Source organism: Bos grunniens, chromosome 5 (genome assembly GCF_055505025.1).
Source record: "Bos grunniens cultivar Pamir isolate PY7600 chromosome 5, Bosgru_T2T1.0, whole genome shotgun sequence".
NCBI classification, from domain to species: domain Eukaryota; kingdom Metazoa; phylum Chordata; class Mammalia; order Artiodactyla; family Bovidae; genus Bos; species Bos grunniens.
Genome location: NC_141169.1, coordinates 121245681 through 121266337, shown reverse-complemented (window position 1 = coordinate 121266337; position 20657 = coordinate 121245681). Strand labels below are relative to the sequence as shown.

The 20657-nt window shown below is 60.9% G+C and overlaps 3 protein-coding genes across 10 annotated transcripts; 2 read left to right on the top strand and 1 right to left on the bottom strand.

Annotated features, from left to right (window-relative positions):
* Positions 1-2032: 2032 nt before the first annotated feature.
* On the top strand, positions 2033-3875 carry SCO2 (synthesis of cytochrome C oxidase 2). Of its 2 annotated transcripts, none has more exons than XM_086403528.1 (2): positions 2033-2232; positions 3035-3875. In XM_086403528.1, the coding sequence occupies exon 2, from the start codon at positions 3048-3050 to the stop codon at positions 3846-3848; it is 801 nt and encodes a 266-aa protein (XP_086259654.1). In that variant the 5' UTR covers positions 2033-2232; positions 3035-3047; the 3' UTR covers positions 3849-3875. The 2 variants fall into 2 exon arrangements, with proteins under 2 accessions (XP_086259654.1, XP_086259653.1); XM_086403527.1 differs by having other exon boundaries at positions 2033-2537.
* A 132-nt stretch (positions 3876-4007) lies between these two features.
* On the bottom strand, positions 4008-14075 carry NCAPH2 (non-SMC condensin II complex subunit H2). Of its 2 annotated transcripts, none has more exons than XM_086403510.1 (20): positions 13855-14075; positions 10729-10830; positions 8542-8597; positions 8370-8454; positions 8228-8296; positions 8055-8131; positions 7848-7981; positions 7540-7623; positions 7005-7144; positions 6111-6287; positions 5890-5956; positions 5637-5744; positions 5513-5566; positions 5306-5376; positions 5134-5227; positions 4960-5028; positions 4822-4877; positions 4608-4739; positions 4362-4511; positions 4008-4295 (listed from the first exon to the last, which is right to left on the bottom strand). In XM_086403510.1, the coding sequence occupies exons 1-20, from the start codon at positions 13960-13962 to the stop codon at positions 4155-4157; spliced, it is 1974 nt and encodes a 657-aa protein (XP_086259636.1). In that variant the 5' UTR covers positions 13963-14075; the 3' UTR covers positions 4008-4154. The 2 variants fall into 2 exon arrangements, with proteins under 2 accessions (XP_086259636.1, XP_086259637.1); XM_086403511.1 differs by having other exon boundaries at positions 6111-6182.
* Positions 14076-14288: 213 nt separating this feature from the next.
* Positions 14289-18719, top strand: LMF2 (lipase maturation factor 2). 6 transcript variants are annotated; one of them, XM_086403503.1, is made up of 14 exons: positions 14289-14424; positions 14813-15066; positions 15166-15194; positions 15337-15554; positions 15630-15808; positions 16241-16382; positions 16510-16644; positions 16715-16820; positions 16891-16987; positions 17066-17248; positions 17343-17511; positions 17612-17723; positions 17794-17890; positions 17986-18719. In XM_086403503.1, the coding sequence occupies exons 1-14, from the start codon at positions 14331-14333 to the stop codon at positions 18280-18282; spliced, it is 2112 nt and encodes a 703-aa protein (XP_086259629.1). In that variant the 5' UTR covers positions 14289-14330; the 3' UTR covers positions 18283-18719. The 6 variants fall into 6 exon arrangements, with proteins under 6 accessions (XP_086259629.1, XP_086259632.1, XP_086259631.1 ...); XM_086403506.1 differs by having other exon boundaries at positions 15630-15956; XM_086403505.1 differs by lacking the exon at positions 15166-15194.
* The last annotated feature ends 1938 nt before the right edge of the window (positions 18720-20657 follow it).

Below are 20657 nucleotides of genomic sequence, written 5' to 3'. Positions count from 1 at the left end.
TAGTCACAACTCTCACATCCATACACAATTACTGGAAAAAACAGTAAATGCTTAACTCCAGCTGAGGCCTAACCAGGGATAGTGAGGAGAAATATGGGGGTGAGGAAATGACTCTGCAGGTGTACTCAGCATCCTTGCCCAGCCTGTATAAGTTAGCAACAGATGTGATAATGGGATACATGGGGGTACCCTGGATAAGCCGGAGTCTATTCCTGAATTCACTGTTACCCAGAAACCAGAGCAGGTACAGGCAGGCTACTAATTGGTCATCGATCTTGGTTATTGATGGAAAACACAGGCCAGAATCTCTGAAGGATCACTAGGAAGGATACTGATTAGTTATTCATGGGTCATTGGACTTTGGTCAAGACCATCAATGGAAATTTAATAGAAGTCACTAATAGGGACTTGGTCTAAATAACCAATGGGCCTCTGATCAATCATTACTGGGCCATAGGACATTGATCCATATATTTGATGGGCTACTAGTGAGAACTTATCAGAATCAGTCCTGTCATTGGCCATGATTTTGGACATCTGTCAAGGTTGCTGATGAGTCCTTGGTCAGGGTCAGTGATGGGGTCACTGATCAGAGGCCACTGAGAGTCACTGGGAGTCCTATTGCAGGGGAGGTTGGCCAGATACAAGGGCTGGGGGGGTGAGTGGGCTGCTGGTGCTGTATGGTGGGTCAGGAAGCTGGTTCCTGCAGATGGATTCCTGCACAAAGCAAGAGATGCGACAGCCACCATCGACAGCTTGCCATTCATCACAGATGACCTGACCAGGGTTTGCCTCCCGCATGTTAAAGACCCCTGACCTATGAACACACAGCCACAGGTGATCTGACCCAAAGCCAGTGTCAGTGTCCCACATCAGCGGATGCCTGACCACCCACTCAAGAGGGTAACTTGACTGATGCACCTGTCATCCCATCACATTGGGCACTTGACAGTCCATGTTCAGGGTCTCTGATCCCTTATGACTGATCCGAGTGTCAGCCTCCCCCACATCTCCCAGGAAGCTCCGGGATCTCCATCACCTGCAGACCCCTTAGCCGCCCACACACAGCGCCCCCCCCGCCCCCCAGCAGTGGACAGCCCGTCTGCAAAGATGGCAGGCAGGAAGTACAGAGAGGCCGCAGTCCCTAGCCGGGCACAGGCCCTGGAGCCTGTGTAGCCTCCCCATAGAGGTCCCCGAGTGGCTGTGGCCTCTTTTTATCTCTGCTCGTAACTCGGGTAGCCTGACCCTGTCTTACCCTGCCGCGGCCAGGGTCCAGCCTCCCCGCTCCTTTCCCACCCGGTGACCCTTATCCGAGCAAGACCGACCTGGTCCGGGTCTGGGGAAACTCTCAACAGCCCTCCCGCCTAACAAGCTCTTCCGGACCCCTACTGCTGCAGTCAGTCATGGCCGCTCCAGGTGTCTCCCGCCCCCTCCCAAGCCTTCTGTAACTCCCTCTCCAGGGGAACCGGCAACCGAGGGTACATCAGGGGCTGCAGTCTGACGACACGCGAGACGCGGAGTGGATCCACGCCGAACGGAGTCTCGGCAGGTTGGCGCGGGGCCGCCGCTCTGACCGCCACGGACAGCCCGCCGTAGCCGTGGCCTGGAGTGAGGAAGCGCGGCTGCTCCTGGACAGCCTGGGGTCACCGCGCTCCGGGAGGGGACGAGGAGAGATGCCCGACGCCCAGAGACTCCCTCTCTCCCGGGCCCAGCTGCTCACGGCCCGCTGCCCCCTCGCCCGCTGGACACAGCAACGAAGCCTAAGAGGCTTGCAGCCCTGCGTGCGCCGGCACGCCTGGCAAGGGAGCGCAGCGGAGACCACACCCGACGACGGGTGACCACATCCGGCGACTGGCGACGGCGCCGAGCAAGCGCGGCCGCGGCGGAAGGGCACGACCGCGGAGGAAGCCCCGCCTCCTACACGTAACTTCCGGCGGGCCTCCTTTGGCGCACGCGCACCGCCCGGCGGCCCGTGCACTCTGCCGTCTGCGCGCGCGCGTTGTCGTTGACGCATGCGTGCTGACGTCGAGCTGGGCGGGAGGCCCGTGGTGCCGCCCAGGTAGCATCTCGAGACTCGGCTCCCCGACCCTGGCGCGCGGTGAGGGAGGAAGCACCTGCAAAACTCGCAGGCGCGTTCCGGGAGGTTGCTGTGAAAGGGGCTCCCGGAGAGGGGCTGGAAACGTCTGGGTTTGCAGGCCCACCTTGTGCACAACTTGGAGCACGTTTTGTAAGGTAGGAAGGTGTTGTGAACAGGCTAAGGGACGTGTCCAAGGTCGTGCAGCCGAGGAACCGTCGGACGGGGAGAGGCTGGACGTTTAGGAGTCTTCGAGAGGGTCCTCCCAGGAGCGCCTGAACAGGTGAAGGGGGACTCTAAGACCTCCTCCTGGCAAACTTCCAGAGGCCCCTGAGAAAGGCACGGAGGTCGCCGAAGCAGCGGCAGGACACGAGTCCAAAGCTGCCGTCGGGTACCTTGCAGTGAGAAGTGGGCGCGAAGCAAGTAGAAGCCTTCTCTAACGGGCCGACTGCCGGCTGGAAATGTACGTGCGAGGGGCTGGCGGGGACTGGGGGCGAGAGCACTGTGGCGGGAGTGGCCTCAAGAGAAAGAAGGCAGAAGGGCCAGAGGAGTCGGTCTTGGGAGGGTTGAAGCCAGAAATTCACCCACCTCCTCTTAAGAAATGGATGTTTATTGCAAACAAATAAATATGCCCAGGAATCCAGCTGAGGCATGTGCATGGAATGCTTTCCATCAGCTCAGATGCAGGCGACGACGGCTGAGCTGTTAGAGCTGCCGGGGCCAGGTGGGATGGGATAGACTGAGGCTTTAAGGCTCAAGAACAAGAGCGACAAGCATTAACGTTGCTGACGCCTGAACTGGAGTTTAAAGTTTCAGAGGTGAGGCAGTTGAGCCCAAGTGAGTGCGAGGTGAGCAGCTGCTGACAGCAGACCCTGTGTAGGGCTGGTCCCTCGGGTGGAGTCAGGGATCTCCTGAACGATGGGGGCACTTCTGGCTTCTGACACTCTTACTCTTTTCCAGAAGCATCAGGTCCATGCTGCTGCTGGCTCGGGCACCCAAAGCTTGGCACAGGCTCTTTCAGCTCCAGCCTCTGGCCCTCCTTGGGACCCCAGGAGGCAAGACCCAGCATGTGAGATACCAGCTCTTCTCAACGCCAGGCCCTGCAGATACAGGCAGGCAGGGCCAGCCCCAGGGTCCCGGCCTGCGAACCAGGTTGCTCGTCACAGCCCTGGTTGGAGCGGGACTGGGTGGGGCGTGGCTGGCCTTGAGGGCTGAAAAGGAGCGGGGGCGGCAGCAGCAGCGGACAGAGGCCCTGCGGCAGGCTGCTGTGGGCCAGGGCGAGTTCAGCCTGCTGGACCACCGGGGCCAAGTGCGCTGCAAAGCTGACTTCCGGGGCCAGTGGGTGCTGCTGTACTTCGGCTTCACTCACTGCCCTGACATCTGCCCCGACGAGCTGGAGAAGTTGGTGCAGGTGGTGCGGCAGCTGGAGGCGGAGCCCGGCCTGCCCCCAGTGCAGCCCCTCTTCATCACCGTGGACCCCGAGCGGGACACCGTGGCCGCCATGGCCCGCTACGTGCAGGACTTCCACCCGAGGCTGCTGGGCCTGACCGGCTCCGCCGAGCAGATCGCCCAGGTGAGCCGTAGCTACCGCGTGTACTACAGCGCCGGCCCCAAGGACGAAGACCAGGACTACATCGTGGACCACTCCATCGCCATCTACCTGCTCAGCCCTGACGGCCTCTTCACGGACTACTACAGCAGGGCCAGGTCAGCCGAGCAGATCACAGACAGCGTGCGGCGCCACATGGCTGCGTTCCGCAGTGTCCTGCGCTAAGCTGGGTCATTAAAGGGCTGTGACGGAGCCGTGTGCGCATGAGATCTGTGCCGGCAGCCCCTGGAGGCCACGGCAGGAAAGGGGCTGGGGGCCTGGTTGCCTCCTGGGGTGCAGGGGACAGACAGCCCTCTCCCCTACACACAACGGTTCTGTAAAGGGTTTTGTTTTGTCTTTTAAGGGACTGGTGGGATGGCAACACTTTATTAGGCTGGGCCAGCCAGGAAGCAAAGCAGACTGAGCAGACGCACACCCGGTGTCCGTGGGGGACAAGCTGTAAAGCCCAACCCTGGCCTCAGTGCTCCCCACTCAGGGCTGCACCGTGGAGGGGGCGGCGTAGGTCTGGAAGCGCTGGCGGGCCCGCTGGTGCGTGAGCAGCCTCAGGGACATGGTGTCCACGGCTGCCTCCAGCCCCGGCTGCTGGGTGATCTCCACCGTGTAGTCGTTGGCCTGTAGGGCACCAAGCGTCAGTGAAGGCCAGGGACCACTTCCCTCCCAGATGCCCAGGCCACTCACCAGCTGCAGGGAGGCCAGCATGGAGCGACACACTTCGAAGGCAGGCTGGCCCGCCACCAGCTTCGCGAAGGGACACCACTGGTTGAGCTGGCTGAACCGGGAGACCACCTGGTCCCCATAGGTGTGGATGTCAAAGGGTACGTGCTCCTCCTGCGGAGGGGAGGGGAGGGGAAGGTCCCAGGCTGGCCCAAGGCAGGCAGCAGGGGACGCCGTCCTCCACCAGGGGCGCCACCCGGCCCACCTCACCTGCTCCTGGAGCAGACTCTGGATGGCGTCCTCCCAGCCCCTGATGTGCTGCTTCAGCTCCGTCTCCTGGACGAGCTCCTGCCTCGAGGTGGTGACGAAGACATCCTGCTTCGAGGCGGTGACAAAGAGCTCCTGGGGGAGGACCGGAGCCACCAACTGGGTGCAGGGCCCGCCCCCGCCCCGCCCAGCTGCCCCCACTCTGACCTGGGCCTACCACATTCCTTTGGACCAGCTCCTCATAGCGCAGAGACGCTGGCATGGCTTCCGCTTCTGCAAAAGTGCAGCCATGAACCTCTCTCCTTCCTCCCATCTTCGGGGGCCCCTCGGGCCAGCAGCCCACTCCCAGACCTACCCATGTCTGCATCTTCCCCGGGCTCTGCCCCCTCGGGCTCTACGTACTCCTCAGGCTCCAGGAAGTCATCTGCAGAGAAGGGAGCGCCCGGGCACAAGGTTAGGCTGCCGCGGGCACTGAGCCTGCCCCGGCCTGCCCCCAGGGGCCCCACCTGCAGCGCCCCTGCCGCCCCACCTGCGGCGCCCAGGTCCTCCACCGAGTCCTCCAGACGGTCCTCCTCCACGGGCCACAGCCCCTGCTCGGCCCTCGGCAGCCACCGCTCAGCCGCCTGTACAGAGACAGCCCCTCAGAGGCACCGCTGCCTCCCACCAGGCCCCGCGGGGTCCACGTGGTGGCTGGTACTTGCCTCCCTCCTCTGCATCTTCCGGAGCGTCTCCAGCTGCTCCTTCACGTGCTTCCAGTACAGAACCTCCATGTCTGCACACACAAGCCTCGTGAGGGGGCTCCCTCATCCTGCCTGGGCCCACCCGAGTCCACTCAGCCTCTGGCCTCCCCGGGCTGAGGGGGGCGGTGCAGCGTGGGGTCAGCCTCCCTCAAAGAGCCCCAGGCTCACCTGCAAAGGAAGGGCCCTTTCGCCGGGACCTCCTGCTGTCGGTGTGGTCGGCATCTGCAAGAAGCCCAGGTTAGCAGGGGCCGAGCCAAGGCCCACAGCCGCGCCAGCCCCGGGCCCCACGCACAGGCAGCCAGGTACCACTGGTGGAAGTCCTGCAGCTTGACGGCGCCCTTCCTCTTACGCTTCTGTCCTGGCGCCTCCTCCACGCGGGGGGGCACGGAGTAGGGCCTACCTGGGGGCAGACGGGCAGTCCCGGAGCGCAGCCACAGCCCGGGGCCGTCTCCGTGCCCACAGGCCCTGGAGCCCCAACCTCCACTCCAGCCAGGTGAGCCCAGCTCCTACCCCCTGGTGCCCAGGGGCCATGCCCGCTGCGTTACCTTTCCTGAAGGGCTTAGAATCTGGGGAGTCGAAGGGGTCCAGGCCCTGCCAGGGGTCTGGGGTGTCCTGAGCACAAGCAGACACAGGAGAGTGGAGGGTGCGCCCCTCAGTCGAGACGCACGGGGAGGGGGCACCCTGGAGCTGCAGCAGGGCGGCCCAGCGCTGGGGAGGAAGCATGCTCAAGAGACGCACTGCGAGGGCGCACCTGCCCACCCCTCACCTTCAGCCTGGATGCGGTCTCCGGGGCCTCCTTCCGCTCCCGGAGAGTATACCTCCTGGGCTGGGCAACACTCTGGAAAGGAACACCAGGGATTCCCCTCTCCTCCTCCACCCAGGATTCCAGGCCCCCCAGCAGCTCTGCTCTAGGGCCAGACACAGGGAACTCTGCAGAAACCCCCTGGGGCAGAAAGTTCAACAACCAAAAGGTAAACAGCTAGTAAAAGCTTTAGTAGGAGATAGAAACTAGTAGACTACTGGCCACGAGATACCTCCTCAAAAAAAAGACAGAGGTAAAGAATCTGCCTGCAACGCGGGAGACCATAGAAACTAGTAGACTACTGGCCACGAGAAACTTCCTCAAAAAAAAGACAGAGGTAAAGAATCTGCCTGCAACGCGGGAGACCTGGCTTCCACCCCTGGGTCGGGAAGATCCCCTGGAGGAAGGCGTGGTGACCCACTCCAGTATCCTTGCCTGGAGAATCCCATGGACAGAGGAGCCTGGCAGGCTGCAGTCCGTGGGGTCACGAGAGTCGGACGTGACAGCAATTAAGCACAGCAAAAACCACCAATCAAAGCTGGCAGGCCTGTCCACTCCTGCCAGGCTGGCCTCAAGAGTCAGCTCTGGAGACCAGCGCCATTCTGGGTGGCGCCCCTGGGCACCAGTCCACCCCTGAAGAGCAGCAGCTGCTCTGCTCAAAGAGGGAGCCATGAAAGCTGCTGCTGGAAAGGGCAGGGTGTGGGGCTGGGGCCGGCTGGGGGACACACCCACTGCCCTGGCGCACAAGGACCAGAGAGCGGGCAGCCCAGGGGGCCGCCTGCCCCACGCACGCACCATTCCCACTGGGGCCAGCCTGGCTGAGGGCGGGGGCTCGGCAGGCCTCCCTGGAGATCCCACCTGCTCAGGGCTCCTGGGCTCCGGGGGCTCCATAGGGACCTCAGGTGCTGAAGCCTCAGGGGGCTCCGCTGCGCCTTCTGCGTCCTCTTCGTCCTCTCCCACGCCCCCACCTCTAGGCACCGGGCCTTCTGGAGAGGAGCCTGGCAGGGACACAAGACAGTCAGCCCTGGGAGCCCGAAGGCCAGGCAGCGGGGGCCGCGCCTCGGGACGAGGGCCCGTTCCCGTCTCAGCTTCACTTGTGGGAAGCAGACGGTGCACAGCGCGCTCACGTCACTCTGCTGCTCTGTTTGGTTCATTTTATTTTTTAGTAATTTTCCTCTCTAAATGCTGCCACCTCTGTCTGCTCAGAGAGGAGGCTGCTCCGGGGGCAGCCACTGAACCAAGACAACACAGCTGGCCAAGGTGGGCCCTGGGCATGGAGGCCTGCCCCCCGAGCCTCAGCCCCCCAGGCTGCAGCGGTGGAGAGGCTGGGTGCTGAGCGCAGAGGCCCCTCCCCAGCCCCCGCTGCAGGCCCGCCTGGGAGCTCGCTTCTCACCTGGCTCCTGGGAGGTGCTGAGCGCCGGGCCGGGACTCCCGCACACAGAGACTTCCATTGGCTGCTCCTCAGCCCTTCCAGGCTCTGGGAGAGAGCAGGGATGGAACACGGTCAGCCCTGCTCCCTCTACAAGGTCCCTCCTGGGCCCCACGCAGCCAGAACCGGCGAGGAGAGAGCACAGCCTGGCACAGGCCTCCAGCTCTCTGGGGCTGAGCCAGCTGTGGGCAGAGGCCCCGTCCTGCAGGCAGGTCCGAACGGTGGGCGCAGGCACCCAAGCGAGCCCACCTCGCCGCCACCCGAATCCTCACCCTTCGGGTTCCACGGCTGCAGGGCCTCCATGAGGGACACACCCAGCGGCTCCAACAGGAATGTGCCTCTGGGGTGCGGCGTGCACGTGTTCACCCTGAAATCCTTCCGGCTGGCCAGGACCTCCCCCTGACAGCTGGCAAAAAACGGGCGCTGCAGAGACCCTTCCCCAGCACCACCCCCTCCACCCAGCAGGCGCAGCCCCGCACCTGTACAGGGGGTTACTGTTCTTCTCCATCTCGTCCGGGGCGACCAGGGCATTGGGCAGGAGGGGGATGAGGGTCCCCTGCATAGAGGCCAACAGCAGGTAAACCGTGGGAACCCACGGGCCACGACAGCACCCTGCACGCTCCCATCAGCTAAACGCGGGAGGGGCACTCACACTGACGACCTGGTCATCCCTGAGATCCACGTTAGCACAGGAGTCAGAGAGGTCGTCCAACGCCCGGAACTGTGGGAAGACGGAAGGCTCGGGGGGGCCCGGCTGGCACCGTGGGCACCGCCAGGCACCCAGGAAGCCTCACCTTCTGCTCCGCCTCCTGGGGGGCCCTCGAGCTGGCATCCCCAATGGTCCCGTCTTCCGGCGTGGAGGACAGTTGCTTGGCCTGCCTGAGAGAACCAGCACAGGGGCACCGCAGGTGAGGGCCGCCCGGGCCGCACGCGCAGCAGACACACGGGCACCCCCTGTATACTCACTTCTTGCCAGAGATGAAGTCGAGAGCCTGGTAGACCAGGGAGTAGAGGTATTCCACCTGGCAACCAGAGCCGGCAGTGAGGGCGAGGAAGGAGGGGCTCCCAGAGCCCCCCACACGACGCGTCCAGGTGCCAAGATGCCCGCATTCTCTCCAAATTCCTGCCTGTCCGGCTGCCAAAACCACTGCTCCAACCCAACCGCCACGCCTCCCCAGCACTACTGAACAGCTGGAGCCCCCCTCCTGCACCCTCACTCCACACCACAGCAGCTGCGGCCACCCCAACCCTGCAGCCCGGACCCACAGCCGCGTCTGACTTCACGGGGCTCACCAAACAGCCCCACCTGCGGGAGCACCCCGGGTCTCTGCCGGCGCATCACAGTGCAGCCATAGCCTGTGGGGCCCCACTGCTAGGGGTGAGAGTTGGGATTTTCCAGATTCTGGCCACAAAGCACCCACCAGCAGGATGCAGACACGCACTGCCTAAGCTGTTCCCTCCGGGTGACAGCGCCCAGCAGGACAGTGTGCCCCGAGGGCACGGATCCCACTCCCCAGAAACAATACCCAGGAGCTTCCCTAAGTGTCTGTCGCACAGCACGGCGCTTCACACTCTGTCCCATTCACTTGGAACCGGCGCCGGTGCTGTTCTCATTGTAAATGGGATGAACCGAGACTCAGAGAATCAGAGCAACCCCACCAGCAATGGGTCGAGGACCCGCACCAGGGATGCAGAAGTCCAGCAGCCACGAGCCACCTGTGACGCCATCAGCTTAAATCTAATTAAAAGTTAACAAAACGCCAGACTCCTCAGTCACACACGCTGCGTTTCAAGAGCCCAGGAGCCGCACGTATTAGATCACAGGACACTGCCATCAGCTCGGAAGAGCAGTCGGACCGCACTGCCTGCCGCCTGTGCTCCCCTCACGCCTTCTGCGGCTTGCTAGCGCTTTCTGGGCCCGCTGGAAGAACACACCTGCCCGTCTGATCGACCACAGGCGCAGCTTATGTCTGTGCCCCCAAAGTCAACTGCCGATATTCCTTCCGAGGACAAATGCGAGAATCCGACTGCATGGGCTCATCCAAGACAAAAACCAATGAATTCTCAAACCGTCTTCATAACTCACGGTCCCCAAGGTGGCCCTTGTGCCAGCTGACCCGCAAGTTGGTGGCCTCCCCCGCTCCGTCCGGAGGGGCTCTCAGTACCGAGCTCCTCGACGCATCTCTAAACCCTTCCTCTGTGCGCCTTTGGTTCCCCGCCCCCCACTAAACTGCCAGCTGAGCGGGTCAGCGCTGTGGCCCACTCTTCCCTGCTCCTCCGCGAGAGGACGGACGGGGCGGCGCTGCCGGAGGCACGTCTCCCGCATGCGCACAGGCGCCCTGGCAAGCAGCGAGGGGCGTTTAACCTCCTCTGGACTACCAGCGCCTCACCTGGGCTTCTATTTCGCGTTTCCCTCAGCAGCGCTGATCTTTAGTCACACCTCACTCTCCGAGTTTCTTATACAGTGCCTGGTTCTCAGCAGCTGACTCGCATGCCCCCTGTGAAAGCTGGGGCCTTAGGCGTGGGCCCTGCAAGCCCCTGGGCCCGCCTCCTCGGCACCTTCCCGAGAGGTATCTTTCTCTCCGGCAAGCCCGTCAGCCGCGCTCCCGACCTGCTTCCCCTCTGCTGTGTGTCATCCGTATCCCTCTCCCGGCTCCCCTTTCTCCTCCCCCTCCCATGGTTTTCAATGCCAACTGTCACTGAGGATAGTTCAAACATCCAGAGATCTACCTCCCTCCCCCAACCCACCACCACCCGGGGATTCTGATTTGCTCAGTGTGGGTGAGGCCCAGGCGCTGGTAATTGTTTGGACTGGAGCGTGGGTTGAGAGTCACTGATTTACTTACTGACAATCTCTTTTTTGGGGGGCCATGTGGTATGGCATGCAGGATCTTAGTCCCCCACCCAGGAAGCAAACCCATCCCCCGGAAGCATGGAGTCCCAACTGCTGGACCACCAGGGAATTCCCAACCCTACTATTTTAAACCCATTCTGTTCTTCCCTGTTAAAAGGGGCAAGGACTTGGAGGAGGAGGTGGGAGGTGCTGCTGAGGCAACTCAGAGACAGGGCTGAGCCTGCCACCTGCCCCAGCGAGACAGTAGACCTCAGTCCCACGAGACACTGCAGTTCAAGACCACAGCCAGGCGGGCCCACCTTCTTACTGTAGACACAGGCGGAGCCCTGGATCAACAGCGCTGCCTCGATGAAGTTCATGGTGGTTTTGCCTTTGTCAAAAGAAATGCAGATCTGGTCCAGCTGCAAGACACAAGGAGGGACAGTGGCAAGTCCACGCACTCTCCTCCTGGCAGTCCACCCAAGCCACCCCCACCCAGGCCAGTGGCCAAGGTGTCCGTCACCACAAGCAGCCCTTCCGAACAGCTCTGGCTCTGCCTGGGGCTTGCCAGCTGCCCGTGTTTTTGGAGGGGACAGACAGGCCTTTGTGGCTACCCCTACTTCCTGTAACCTCTAAGACCTAGTGTTTTGGAAGACGCAGGCCCCTAGGGCGCATCACCCACAGACGGCCAGAACTACACACCAGCTCCTCTGCAGAGGTACTCACACTGCGCCCATCCTAGTCGGGACCGGCTCAGCCAGACTCCAGCAGGAAGACCCCACCCTGGGAGAAGGACGGGGGACCCTCAAGGGTGGGGAAGAGAGAGACAGAATGCTGGGGTCTCAATCCTTCGAGCAGAAAACTCAGGAAACACTTCCAAGTACATCATCCCCCTTCCTCTGCAACTCCTGACCCCCAGCCTCTCCTGAGCGCCAGTTCCCACCACCCCTTAAATCTGTGTCCACCAACCACATGCCAACAATCCCCAAACCCATCTAAACCAGCTCTAAGGTAAGAAAGAATGTTCTGGCAGCTGTGTGGAAAATGAAAGGAGGAGAAAGACAAAACTAGAGGCAGAGAAATGAGGACTTCAGGGGACAGAAAACATTTGGAGAAGCAGACATACGAAGCAGGAGAGGAGCAGACCAAGCAAGCAGGTTCACCAGGCATCCCCAAGCACCCCGCTCAACGCAGCTCCAGCTAGCATAGTTCTCTGCATTTTCTCAGGAGACTGTGTGTTCAAGCAGAGGTCAGTCGTCAGATCAAGTGTCCATTTAACATTTATTCTGCACCCACTGTGTGCCAGGCATTCTATTAAGCAAAAGGGAGAGAGAATGAAAACAGTCCCTGCCCAGGCAGAATGTACATTCTAGTGTGGAAAGACCATACACAAGTTAAAGACCAGCAGAAGGTGAGCATTCTAAAACACAGAAGGTATTATAACAGAGAGAACTATTTTAGACATGGCAGTCAGCTGATATTTAAACTGAGATGTACAGGATGAGAAAGAATCAGTTCTTTTTAGAACGGGCAAAAAAATTTCGCCATCGAGTACAGAAAACATAAATGTGTGTGTGTGTGTGTGAAGTGCAGCCAGGAATGAGCTTGGGTGTTGCAGACTGATTGGTTCAAAGAACAGGTAAAGAGCCTAAGTGAAGTCACTCAGTCGTGTCCGACTCTTTGAGACCCCATGGACTGTAGCCTACCATGCTCCTCCATCCATAGGATTTTACAGGCAAGAATACCGGAGTGGGTTGCCATTTCCTTCTCCAGGGGAAGAGCCTAAAACAAGGCTAAAACAGTGAACAGAGCCAGATTCAGAGAAGGAAGCTTGGCTTCTATTCTGGGAGCAATGGAAAGCCTCTGAGGGGTATTAGGCAGGGCAGTGCTGCAGCCTGATTTTAATTTTTAAGTGTCACGCTTGCTGCTGAGTGGAACATGAATTGGATAGAGCCAAAAACAAGAGCAGGGAGTCCAAGAATGAAGGTTTTAACATGAATGGGAGCCAGACTGTGGCCTGGATCAGAGAAAATGGGAAAGAGATTAACTGAAGTTCTGGTGACAAAATGATAGAAACCACGGGTGAACTCGTGTGCAGTGTCAGGTTTCCCGAGCTCTGAGCTTTCACTTTGAGGAACATAGGTGCCGTATACCAAGATCAGAAAGGCTGAGCTTTGAGCAGGAAAATAAAGAGCTCTCCTTTAAATTGATGATCAATTCCAAAGAAATGGTGTTTTTAAACTGTGGTGTTGGAAAAGACTCTTGAGAGTCCCGTGGACTGCAAGGAGATCAAACCAGTCAATCCCAAAGGCAATCATTCCTGAATATTCACTGAAGGACTGATGCTGAAGCTGAAGCTCCAGTACTCTGGCCACCTGATTCATAGAGCCGATTCATTAGAAAAGACCCCTCCCCAGGAGGAGAAGGGGACGACAGAGGATGAGATGGTTGGATGGCAGCACCGACTGACTGGACATGAGTTTGAGCAAGCTCCGGGAGATGGTGAAGGACAGGGATGCCTGGCATGCTGCAGTCCATGGAGTCACAAAGAGTCAGACAGGAAAATAATCGACTGAACAACAACTCCTTTAACTCTATTAAACCTGAGATGCTTGTGTGACATCTAAGTGAGAATGTCAAGATTAAGAACATGGATACACAAACCAGAATCAGAGAAAAGGCCTGGAATAGAAATATAAACCGAGGAAGGGGGGAATAAGTAAATAACCCAGCAATTGTCCTCATACAAGTGGCACTTAAAATCATGTAAATAAATGAAGTGGTTTAGGGGAAATGTGTAAAAAGATGGCTCAGGCCACGCCCTGAGGAGTTCAACACTGAGACTAGACAGGAGACAAAACCTGTTTCAAAAAAGAGGATGCCATCAACTCATCAAATGCTGCTGAGTTGAACAAGATGACTCTTCTTGTGACCCTTGGATGTGGTAGGAAGTCGTTATTGATCAACACAAAAGCAGTCCAAGCGGGCTGAGCAGTGCCACTGAAGTGCAGAAATGGAGATGACAGCTCTTTAACGAGGTCTAGACATACTGTCAGATATGAGGAAAGGGTTAAATGCTGACGGTGGAGCACTGGCTTGAAAGTCTAACATAAGATCTCCCTCCTGCATCGTGACCCAGACCTCTGACACAGCCACACATGCACACAAATTCTATTCTACTCTATTACAGAAGAATGCTGCTCGCTACTCACTAGATCGATTTCAAGGCTCATTAACAGAAAGCGATCTCTAATGACAGCTCCAGGCTAATCAAGTAAGGAATGGTTTCGAGGCCCAAGAGACGGAGCTGGGAAAAAGGGAACGAGCCTGCGGATGAGTGCAGTCAGAGCGCCAGACGGAGGCGGCACACACCCCAGAGGCGGCAGAGGCCCGCAGCCCGCGCCCCACGCCCCGCGCCCCGCGCCACTCCCCGGGGCCGCCCTCACCTCCTCAAGATATTCGCCCAGCTGGGCCGCCACGTCCACCTCCCAGTTCCTGGTGAGGTCGCGGATGGGCAGCAAGAGGTGGGCGAAGCGCGCCTCCACGTCCTCCATGTTCGGGAGGAGCCGGATCGGCCCGGGGACCGCAGCGCCGGCTTCCAAAGGGGCCGGTGCACTCAGCCCGCCACTACTTCTGGCGCCATTTTGCTGTTCCCGCCCAGGAAGATTCGTAGCGCGCAGCGACGAGCGCACAACTTGACGCAGACCGATCGCGTCACGCCGGAAAGGGCGCAGGACGCGCCGGAGGCGGGGCGCCAGAGGGGGCGGGGTCCGGCATGCAGCTGCGGCCGGCGCGGAGGGGCGGGGCGGGGCCGGCGCGGAGGGGCGGGGCGGGGCCGGCGCGGAGGGGCGGGGCGGGGCCGGCGCGGAGGGGCGGGGCCGGGCGGACCAGGGGATCGTGTCCAGCCCGCCGCGTAGCGGACATGGCGGGCTCTCGGGTCCCACGGCAGCTCTTTCTCCAGGGCGTGGCCGCCGTCTTCATGTTCGCCTTCGCTTCCCTTTACACGCAGATCCCGGGTGAGGGCGCCGAGAGCCGGGTGCCATCAGGCGGGACCCCCCCCCAACCCGGGTCCTGTGACCCCCTCATCTCTCCGCCCGACACACCGCTGTGTAGGGGCGGTGAGATCCAGGCCTGGATGCATGGGGTCGAGGGCTGCGGCTTGTGTCCTGCGATCCGCGGGGGTGTGGGCCGTGGGCAGGCGTGCAGGGGTCATTTTCAGCACGGTTCTGGGTTCTGACCTCGGCGCGAGGGTCTGGAGGGTCTGCAAGCCTTGACCTGTCGGAAGGGAGAATCTGCGGGTGCCGACCTGGGTTGGGGAGGGCAGATCCGCAGGCCCTGGCTGGTAGGGGTAGTCTCGTCTCCGCGGGACGTGTCCAGGGCCTGCCCTGATGTGCCCTCCCACAGGCCTGTACGGCCCCGAGGGCATACTGCCTGCTCGGAGGACACTGCGGCCCCAGGGAAAGGGCCGCTGGCAGCAGCTGTGGGAGACCCCCACGCTGCTGTGGGAGGCGCCGCTTCTGGGGCTGGACACTGCCCAGGGCCTGGAGCTGCTGAGCCTGCTGGGCACCGTGCTGGCCCTGGGTGCCCTGCTGACCCGCCAGCTGCGCCACCCGCTCGTGTACCTGCTGCTCTGGGCCGCCTACCTGTCTGTCTGCCAGGCAAGTGGGGCTGTGCCACCGGGACCCTTGCCTCCAGCTCCCTCCAGGCCCACCCGCCCTCTCCCCAGCCGTGCTTCCTGACCCCCCTTCTCCCTGCAGGTGGGCCAGGTGTTTCTTTATTTCCAGTGGTGAGTGACTGTTGGGTCTGGGGCCACAGAAGACTGGGTGGGTGAGATGGGGTGGGATGTGCTTGTCTCTCCCAGGAGGACCCCCTTAGGAGAGCAGCCCTGATGGGGAGGAGGGCCTCTGTGCTATTTTTTCTCCCCATAGGGATTCCCTGCTGCTGGAGACAGGCTTCCTGGCCGTGCTGGTGGCCCCTCTGGGGCTGCCCCCCAACCACAAGCAGGCCCCCCAGGGCAGGCCGGGAGGGGTCTCCCCCCATGAAGGCCTCCCCTTCTGGCTCGTGCGCTGGCTGCTGTTCCGCCTCATGTTTGCCTCGGGTGTGGTCAAGCTGACTAGCCGTTGCCCCGCATGGTGGGGGCTCACCGGTGAGGGTCCCTGCCTGGATATGCGGCAGTGTTGGGGGCTTTGCCCAGCCCTGACCGCCCGCCTGTGCCCTGCAGCCCTCACCTACCACTACGAGACTCAGTGCCTGCCCACGCCGGCCGCCTGGTTTGCCCACCACCTGCCCGTCTGGCTGCACAAGCTCAGCGTGGTGGCCACCTTCCTCATCGAGATTGCAGTGCCCCCTCTGTTCTTCGCTCCTGTTCGCCGCCTGCGGTTGGCTGCCTTCTACTCCCAGGTCGATGGGGTCCTTAGCCATCAGAAAGACAAACAGGACGTGACCTTGCTCTGCACTGCCCAGAGGGCTCCACTGGGGATGGGTGTCTGCTGCTGGGCAGTCAGAAGGGCCTCATGGGCAGAGGAGCTCGTTAGCCTGGGGTGTGAAGGTGTGCCTGTGTGGAGATGTCTGTCCTGGGGCGGCAGGGGCGGCTGAGGAAGGGTTGTGTGAGGCATGCCAAGCTTGGGTTTTCTCCAGGTGCTGGTGGGAGCCATCGAGGGGGTAAGCCAAAGTAGGGGAAGTGGAGTGGGAGAACAGAGGCCAGGAGGTGACTCGGAGAGCACAGGGGCCTGCGGGAGAGCTCGGTGGGGGAGATGTGGAGGGGCCTGGAAGCAGGCTCCAAAGGGCCCGGGAAGGGGGCGGCCCCGTGAGCTGAGTCCAGACCGTCTCCAGGTCTTGCTGCAAGTCCTGATTATCCTCACTGGCAACTATAACTTCTTCAACCTGCTCACCCTGGTGCTCACCACCGCCCTCCTGGACGACACACACCTGGCTGCCAAGTCTAGCACCAGCCGCCGCAAGAGGATGCCCAGCTGTGAGTGTCCGCCTGCCCCAGACAGACAGCCCTGCTGCCCGCCAAGTGACCTAGCTCTACCCCAGCCCCCAGGCCGTAGACCCCCCAGCCCTGCTCCCAGCCGACCCATGACTATCTTGGCCTGCAGCCTGGCCCAAGGCCCTGCTGGCCATGCTGACCCTGCTGCTGGAGTTGGCCGTCTACGGGCTGCTGGCCTGTGGCGTGGTGCACTACTTCGGCCTGGAGGTGGACTGGGAGCAGCACGTCGTTCGTTCCAGAACCAGTGAGTACCAGCTGGGGGCGCAGAGGGTGGAGGCTGCGGCGTCCCCGCTCACACCCGCCTTCTTCTGCAGCGTTCACCTTCCACCAGCTCTCCCAGTGGCTGAAGACGGTGACCCTCCCCACCATGTGGCTGGGCGCGGCCTCTCTGGCCTGGGAACTGCTGACCGCCCTCTGGAGGTGTGTGGTGCAAGAGGGTGGGTGGAGACGTGCGGGGCGGGCCTGACTGGGTTCTGTTCTCCGCCCCCAGGTGGGTGCAGGTGCGAGGGTCGCTGCGGAAGCTCTGTGCTGCCGTGCAGCTGTCCGTCTTTGGCACTGCCACGGTGGCTTTGTTCCTGATCAGCCTGGTGGGTAGTCCTTCAGAGCTGGGGGTGGGAGTCAGGAGAGAGCGGGAAGGGCGTTGCCGAGCCTCTGCCTGCCTCCAGGTGCCCTATTCCTACATGGAGCCCTCGAGCCATGGGCGCCTCTGGACCGGGGCCCACCGCCTGTTTAGCACCGTGGAGCACCTGCAGCTGGCCAACTCCTACGGCCTTTTCCGCCGAATGACGGGCCTGGGTGGGCGGCCGGAGGTGGTGCTGGAGGGCAGCTATGACGGGCACCAGTGGACGGTGAGGCCCCTGCCCGGGGTGCCTGGTGACCACACAGGCCTGGGTGGGGAGAGAAGGAGGAGCCAGCCGTGCTGAAGGGGACTCTGCCCGGCAGGAGATCGAGTTCATGTACAAACCCGGGAACCTGAGCCGGCCGCCCCCCATCGTGGTGCCCCACCAGCCGCGCCTCGACTGGCAGATGTGGTTCGCGGCCCTGGGCCCCCACACGCACAGCCCCTGGTTCACCAGCCTGGTGCTCCGCCTCCTGCAGGGCAAGGAGCCTGGTGAGGCTGAGAGGAGGGGCGGGGCCCATGGGGCGTCTGGGCGACCTTCAGGGGGGCCTCAGGGAGGGCGGACGTTGAGCCGTGCCCCCTGCACCCTCAGTGATCCGCCTCGTCCAGAACCACGTGCCCAGTTACCCCTTCCACCAGCAGCCGCCCACGTACGTGCGGGCCCAGCTCTACAAGTACTGGTTCTCGCACCCTTGGGAGCAGGGGTGAGTCTGGGCGCCAGGAGGGGTGCGGGGTCTGCGAGCTGGCCCCGCCTGAGCCCCCATGCTGTTGCAGCCAATGGTGGCGACGCCAGTGGGTGGAAGAATTCTTCCCATCCGTGTCCCTGGGGGACCCGGCGCTGGACATGCTGCTCAGGCAGTTTGGCCTTCAGGTAGGAAGGAGTCAGGCAGGCTGGGGTGGGCGGCAGGGGTGATCCCGGCCCACAGGGACGACCCCCCCCGGACCTTCCTCCATCCTGTCCCGCAGGACAAAAGCCCGCCCCGGGCCGGTGGCTCCAGCAACACCCTGAGCCAGGCTCTCCACTGGGTACGGAAACAGCTGTCTCCCCTGGAGGCCCCCGCCCTGCTCTGGGGGCTCCTGGGGGCTGTGGGGGCCATCAAGGTCATGCAGGCCCTGCTGGGCCCGCAGTCCCTGCCTCGGACCAAGGAGGAGAAGCACAAGCCAGCCCCCCAGGAGGACTCGGTAGCTGCCAGCAAGCAAGCTTCCCCAGCCCCCAACATCAGCAGCGGCTCCCAGACCCCCCGGCGGAAAAAGTCGCCGTGATCTGTCAGCCACATGTCCTTAGAGGGTCAGGGTCGCGCTTGCCTCTGGCTCTCTGCCACAGGAGGGCCCAGCCGCGGTGCCTTAGCCAGCTGCCATGCAGACGCAGGTCAGGGTGCTGGCCTGTGGGGGGCGCCAGCCCTTCTGCTTCAAGGGCATCCCCCCACCCCCACCACGTCCGGTCCCAGGACACCCTCTGACCTGCTCGACGGCCCAGGAGGCCCATGTGTGACCTGGCAATCGGGGACCCTTGCTCTCTGCCCCCACGGCAGGGGTCCGAGTCTGAGCCCCAACCCCGGCTCCTGCACACGGGGTGGAGGTAGGGTGGGATGAGGCTGACCTGCTGGGGAGAGGAGGGAAGACGCCCCAAGGTCTCCTCTACAGCAGCCTGTCTGCGGTCCGGATCCGTGAACCAATAAAGGCAATTGTGTCTGACCACATTCCTGCCGCTTCCTTCCCGCAGGGAAGCCTGAGGGCAGTCGGCCTTCTCTGCCTCTGACGGTGGACACAGCCCACATACAGTCCGGCTGATCGCTGACCAGGCTTCCTGGGTGCCTTCTTGGTCTAGCCCTCAATGTTCCCATTTGTAAAATGGACACGAGGGCCCCTCCTGGTGCTGCCTGAGCCGCAGTCCAGCATGGCCTGGCCAACCTGTCAGCTCCGCATGTCAAGGCTATGAGATCGGTGCTGCAGTGTGGGGCCTGGGACCATGTGAAGGTTGGGGAGTTGGCCAGAACACTGGCACGCCCTGCTCCTGCCCCGACTTCCTCACCTCGGGGGAAGTAGAGGGTCCACACACTGCATCTTTCTCAGGCTGCGATGGAGGAGAGATGGGAGGTGGGCAGGGCCGGTGTGGACGCCCCGTCAGGGAACTTGTCCGACCTCTGGCTGACAGAAATGGGGTGTGGGTGGGGAGAGGAGGGAGGAGCAGAGGCCCTGGGCCAGGGGCAGGGTCGGCGGTTAGTGCCTCTGACCACTCCCAGGAGCAGGCGTTGAAGGTGCTGCTGCCCGGGTGTCTGAACATGGCTCATCAGTAGGAGGCTACCGCCTCCCAGCATCTGGCTCCGTGCTTAGCCTCTGCCCCTCAGGCTGTCACCTCCCAGACCTCTGGACAGCCCCCCAGTGTGCCCAGCCTCTCCCCCCAAGTCACTGGTCCCTCTGCGACTGACCCAAGTAGATAGTGCTCCACGCTCAGCCTGTGCCCACAGTCAAACGGGCTTAAGAGGTCCTGTAACCTGAGCCCTTGGGTGCTCTCAGACATAACGAGGTGATCTATATGTGAGCTTGGCTTCAGAGTGTTCAGCACTCTATATCCTCAGCTTCCATGTCTGTGGACTCAACCTCGCTCAGATTGAAAATAAACGTTCCAGAAATTTCCAAAAGGGAAAGTTTCAATTTGCTGCACAGTCAGCAACTGTCTACATAGCGTCTCCCTGGTATTAAGTATAAGTAATCTGGAGTTAGAGTATGTGGGAGGGTGAGTGTCGGTTTATGAAAATACTGCTCCACCTTATGTCAGGGAACTTGATGCCTGTAGTGGTTCCTGGAAGCAATCCCCCTTGGGTAGAGGGGAGACTAATATATTACAACTTAAAAACGTACTGCTTTTCTTAGTCTTCTAAGCTCAGTGTATGAATTGTGTTCCATAACAGCTTTGAGAGATAATTCACATGCCATACAGTTCACCTGTTTAAAGGGCACAGTTCAGTGGCTCTCAGTAGATTCACAGGCTTGCGCATCCATCACTGTAGTCAATCTTAAAACCGTTTATCATCTCAAGAAGAAACCCCACTCTGCTAAGATGGCATCTTCCATCCCCTCCTTCCCATGACCTAAAAAAACATTAATCTACTTTTTGTCTTCATGAGTGAAAGTGTTAGTCACTCAGTTGTGTCCGACTCTTTGAGACCCCATGTACCATAGCCCACCAGGCTCCTCTGTCCCTGGGATTCTCCAAGCAAGAATACTGGAGTAGGTTACCATGCCCTCCTCCGGGGGATCTTTCCAACCAAGGGATTGAACTCGGATCTCCTGCATTTCAGGCAGATTCTTTCCTGTCTGAGCCATGTGGGAAGCCTTTTTTTCTTCAGTTCAGTTGCTCAGTTGTATCCAACTGTTTGCGACCTCATGGACTGCAGCATGCCAGACTTCCCTGTCCATCACCAACTCCTGGAGCCTGCTCAAACTCGTCCATCAAGTCGGTGATGTCATCCAACCATCTCATTCTCTTTCAACCCTTTCTCCTCCTGTCTTCTATCTTTCCCAGCATCATGGTCTTTACTAATGAAGACACATCAGGTGGCCAAAGTATTGGAGCTTCAGCTTCAGTATCCATCCTTCCAATGAATATTCAGGACTTGATTTCCCTTAGGATTGAT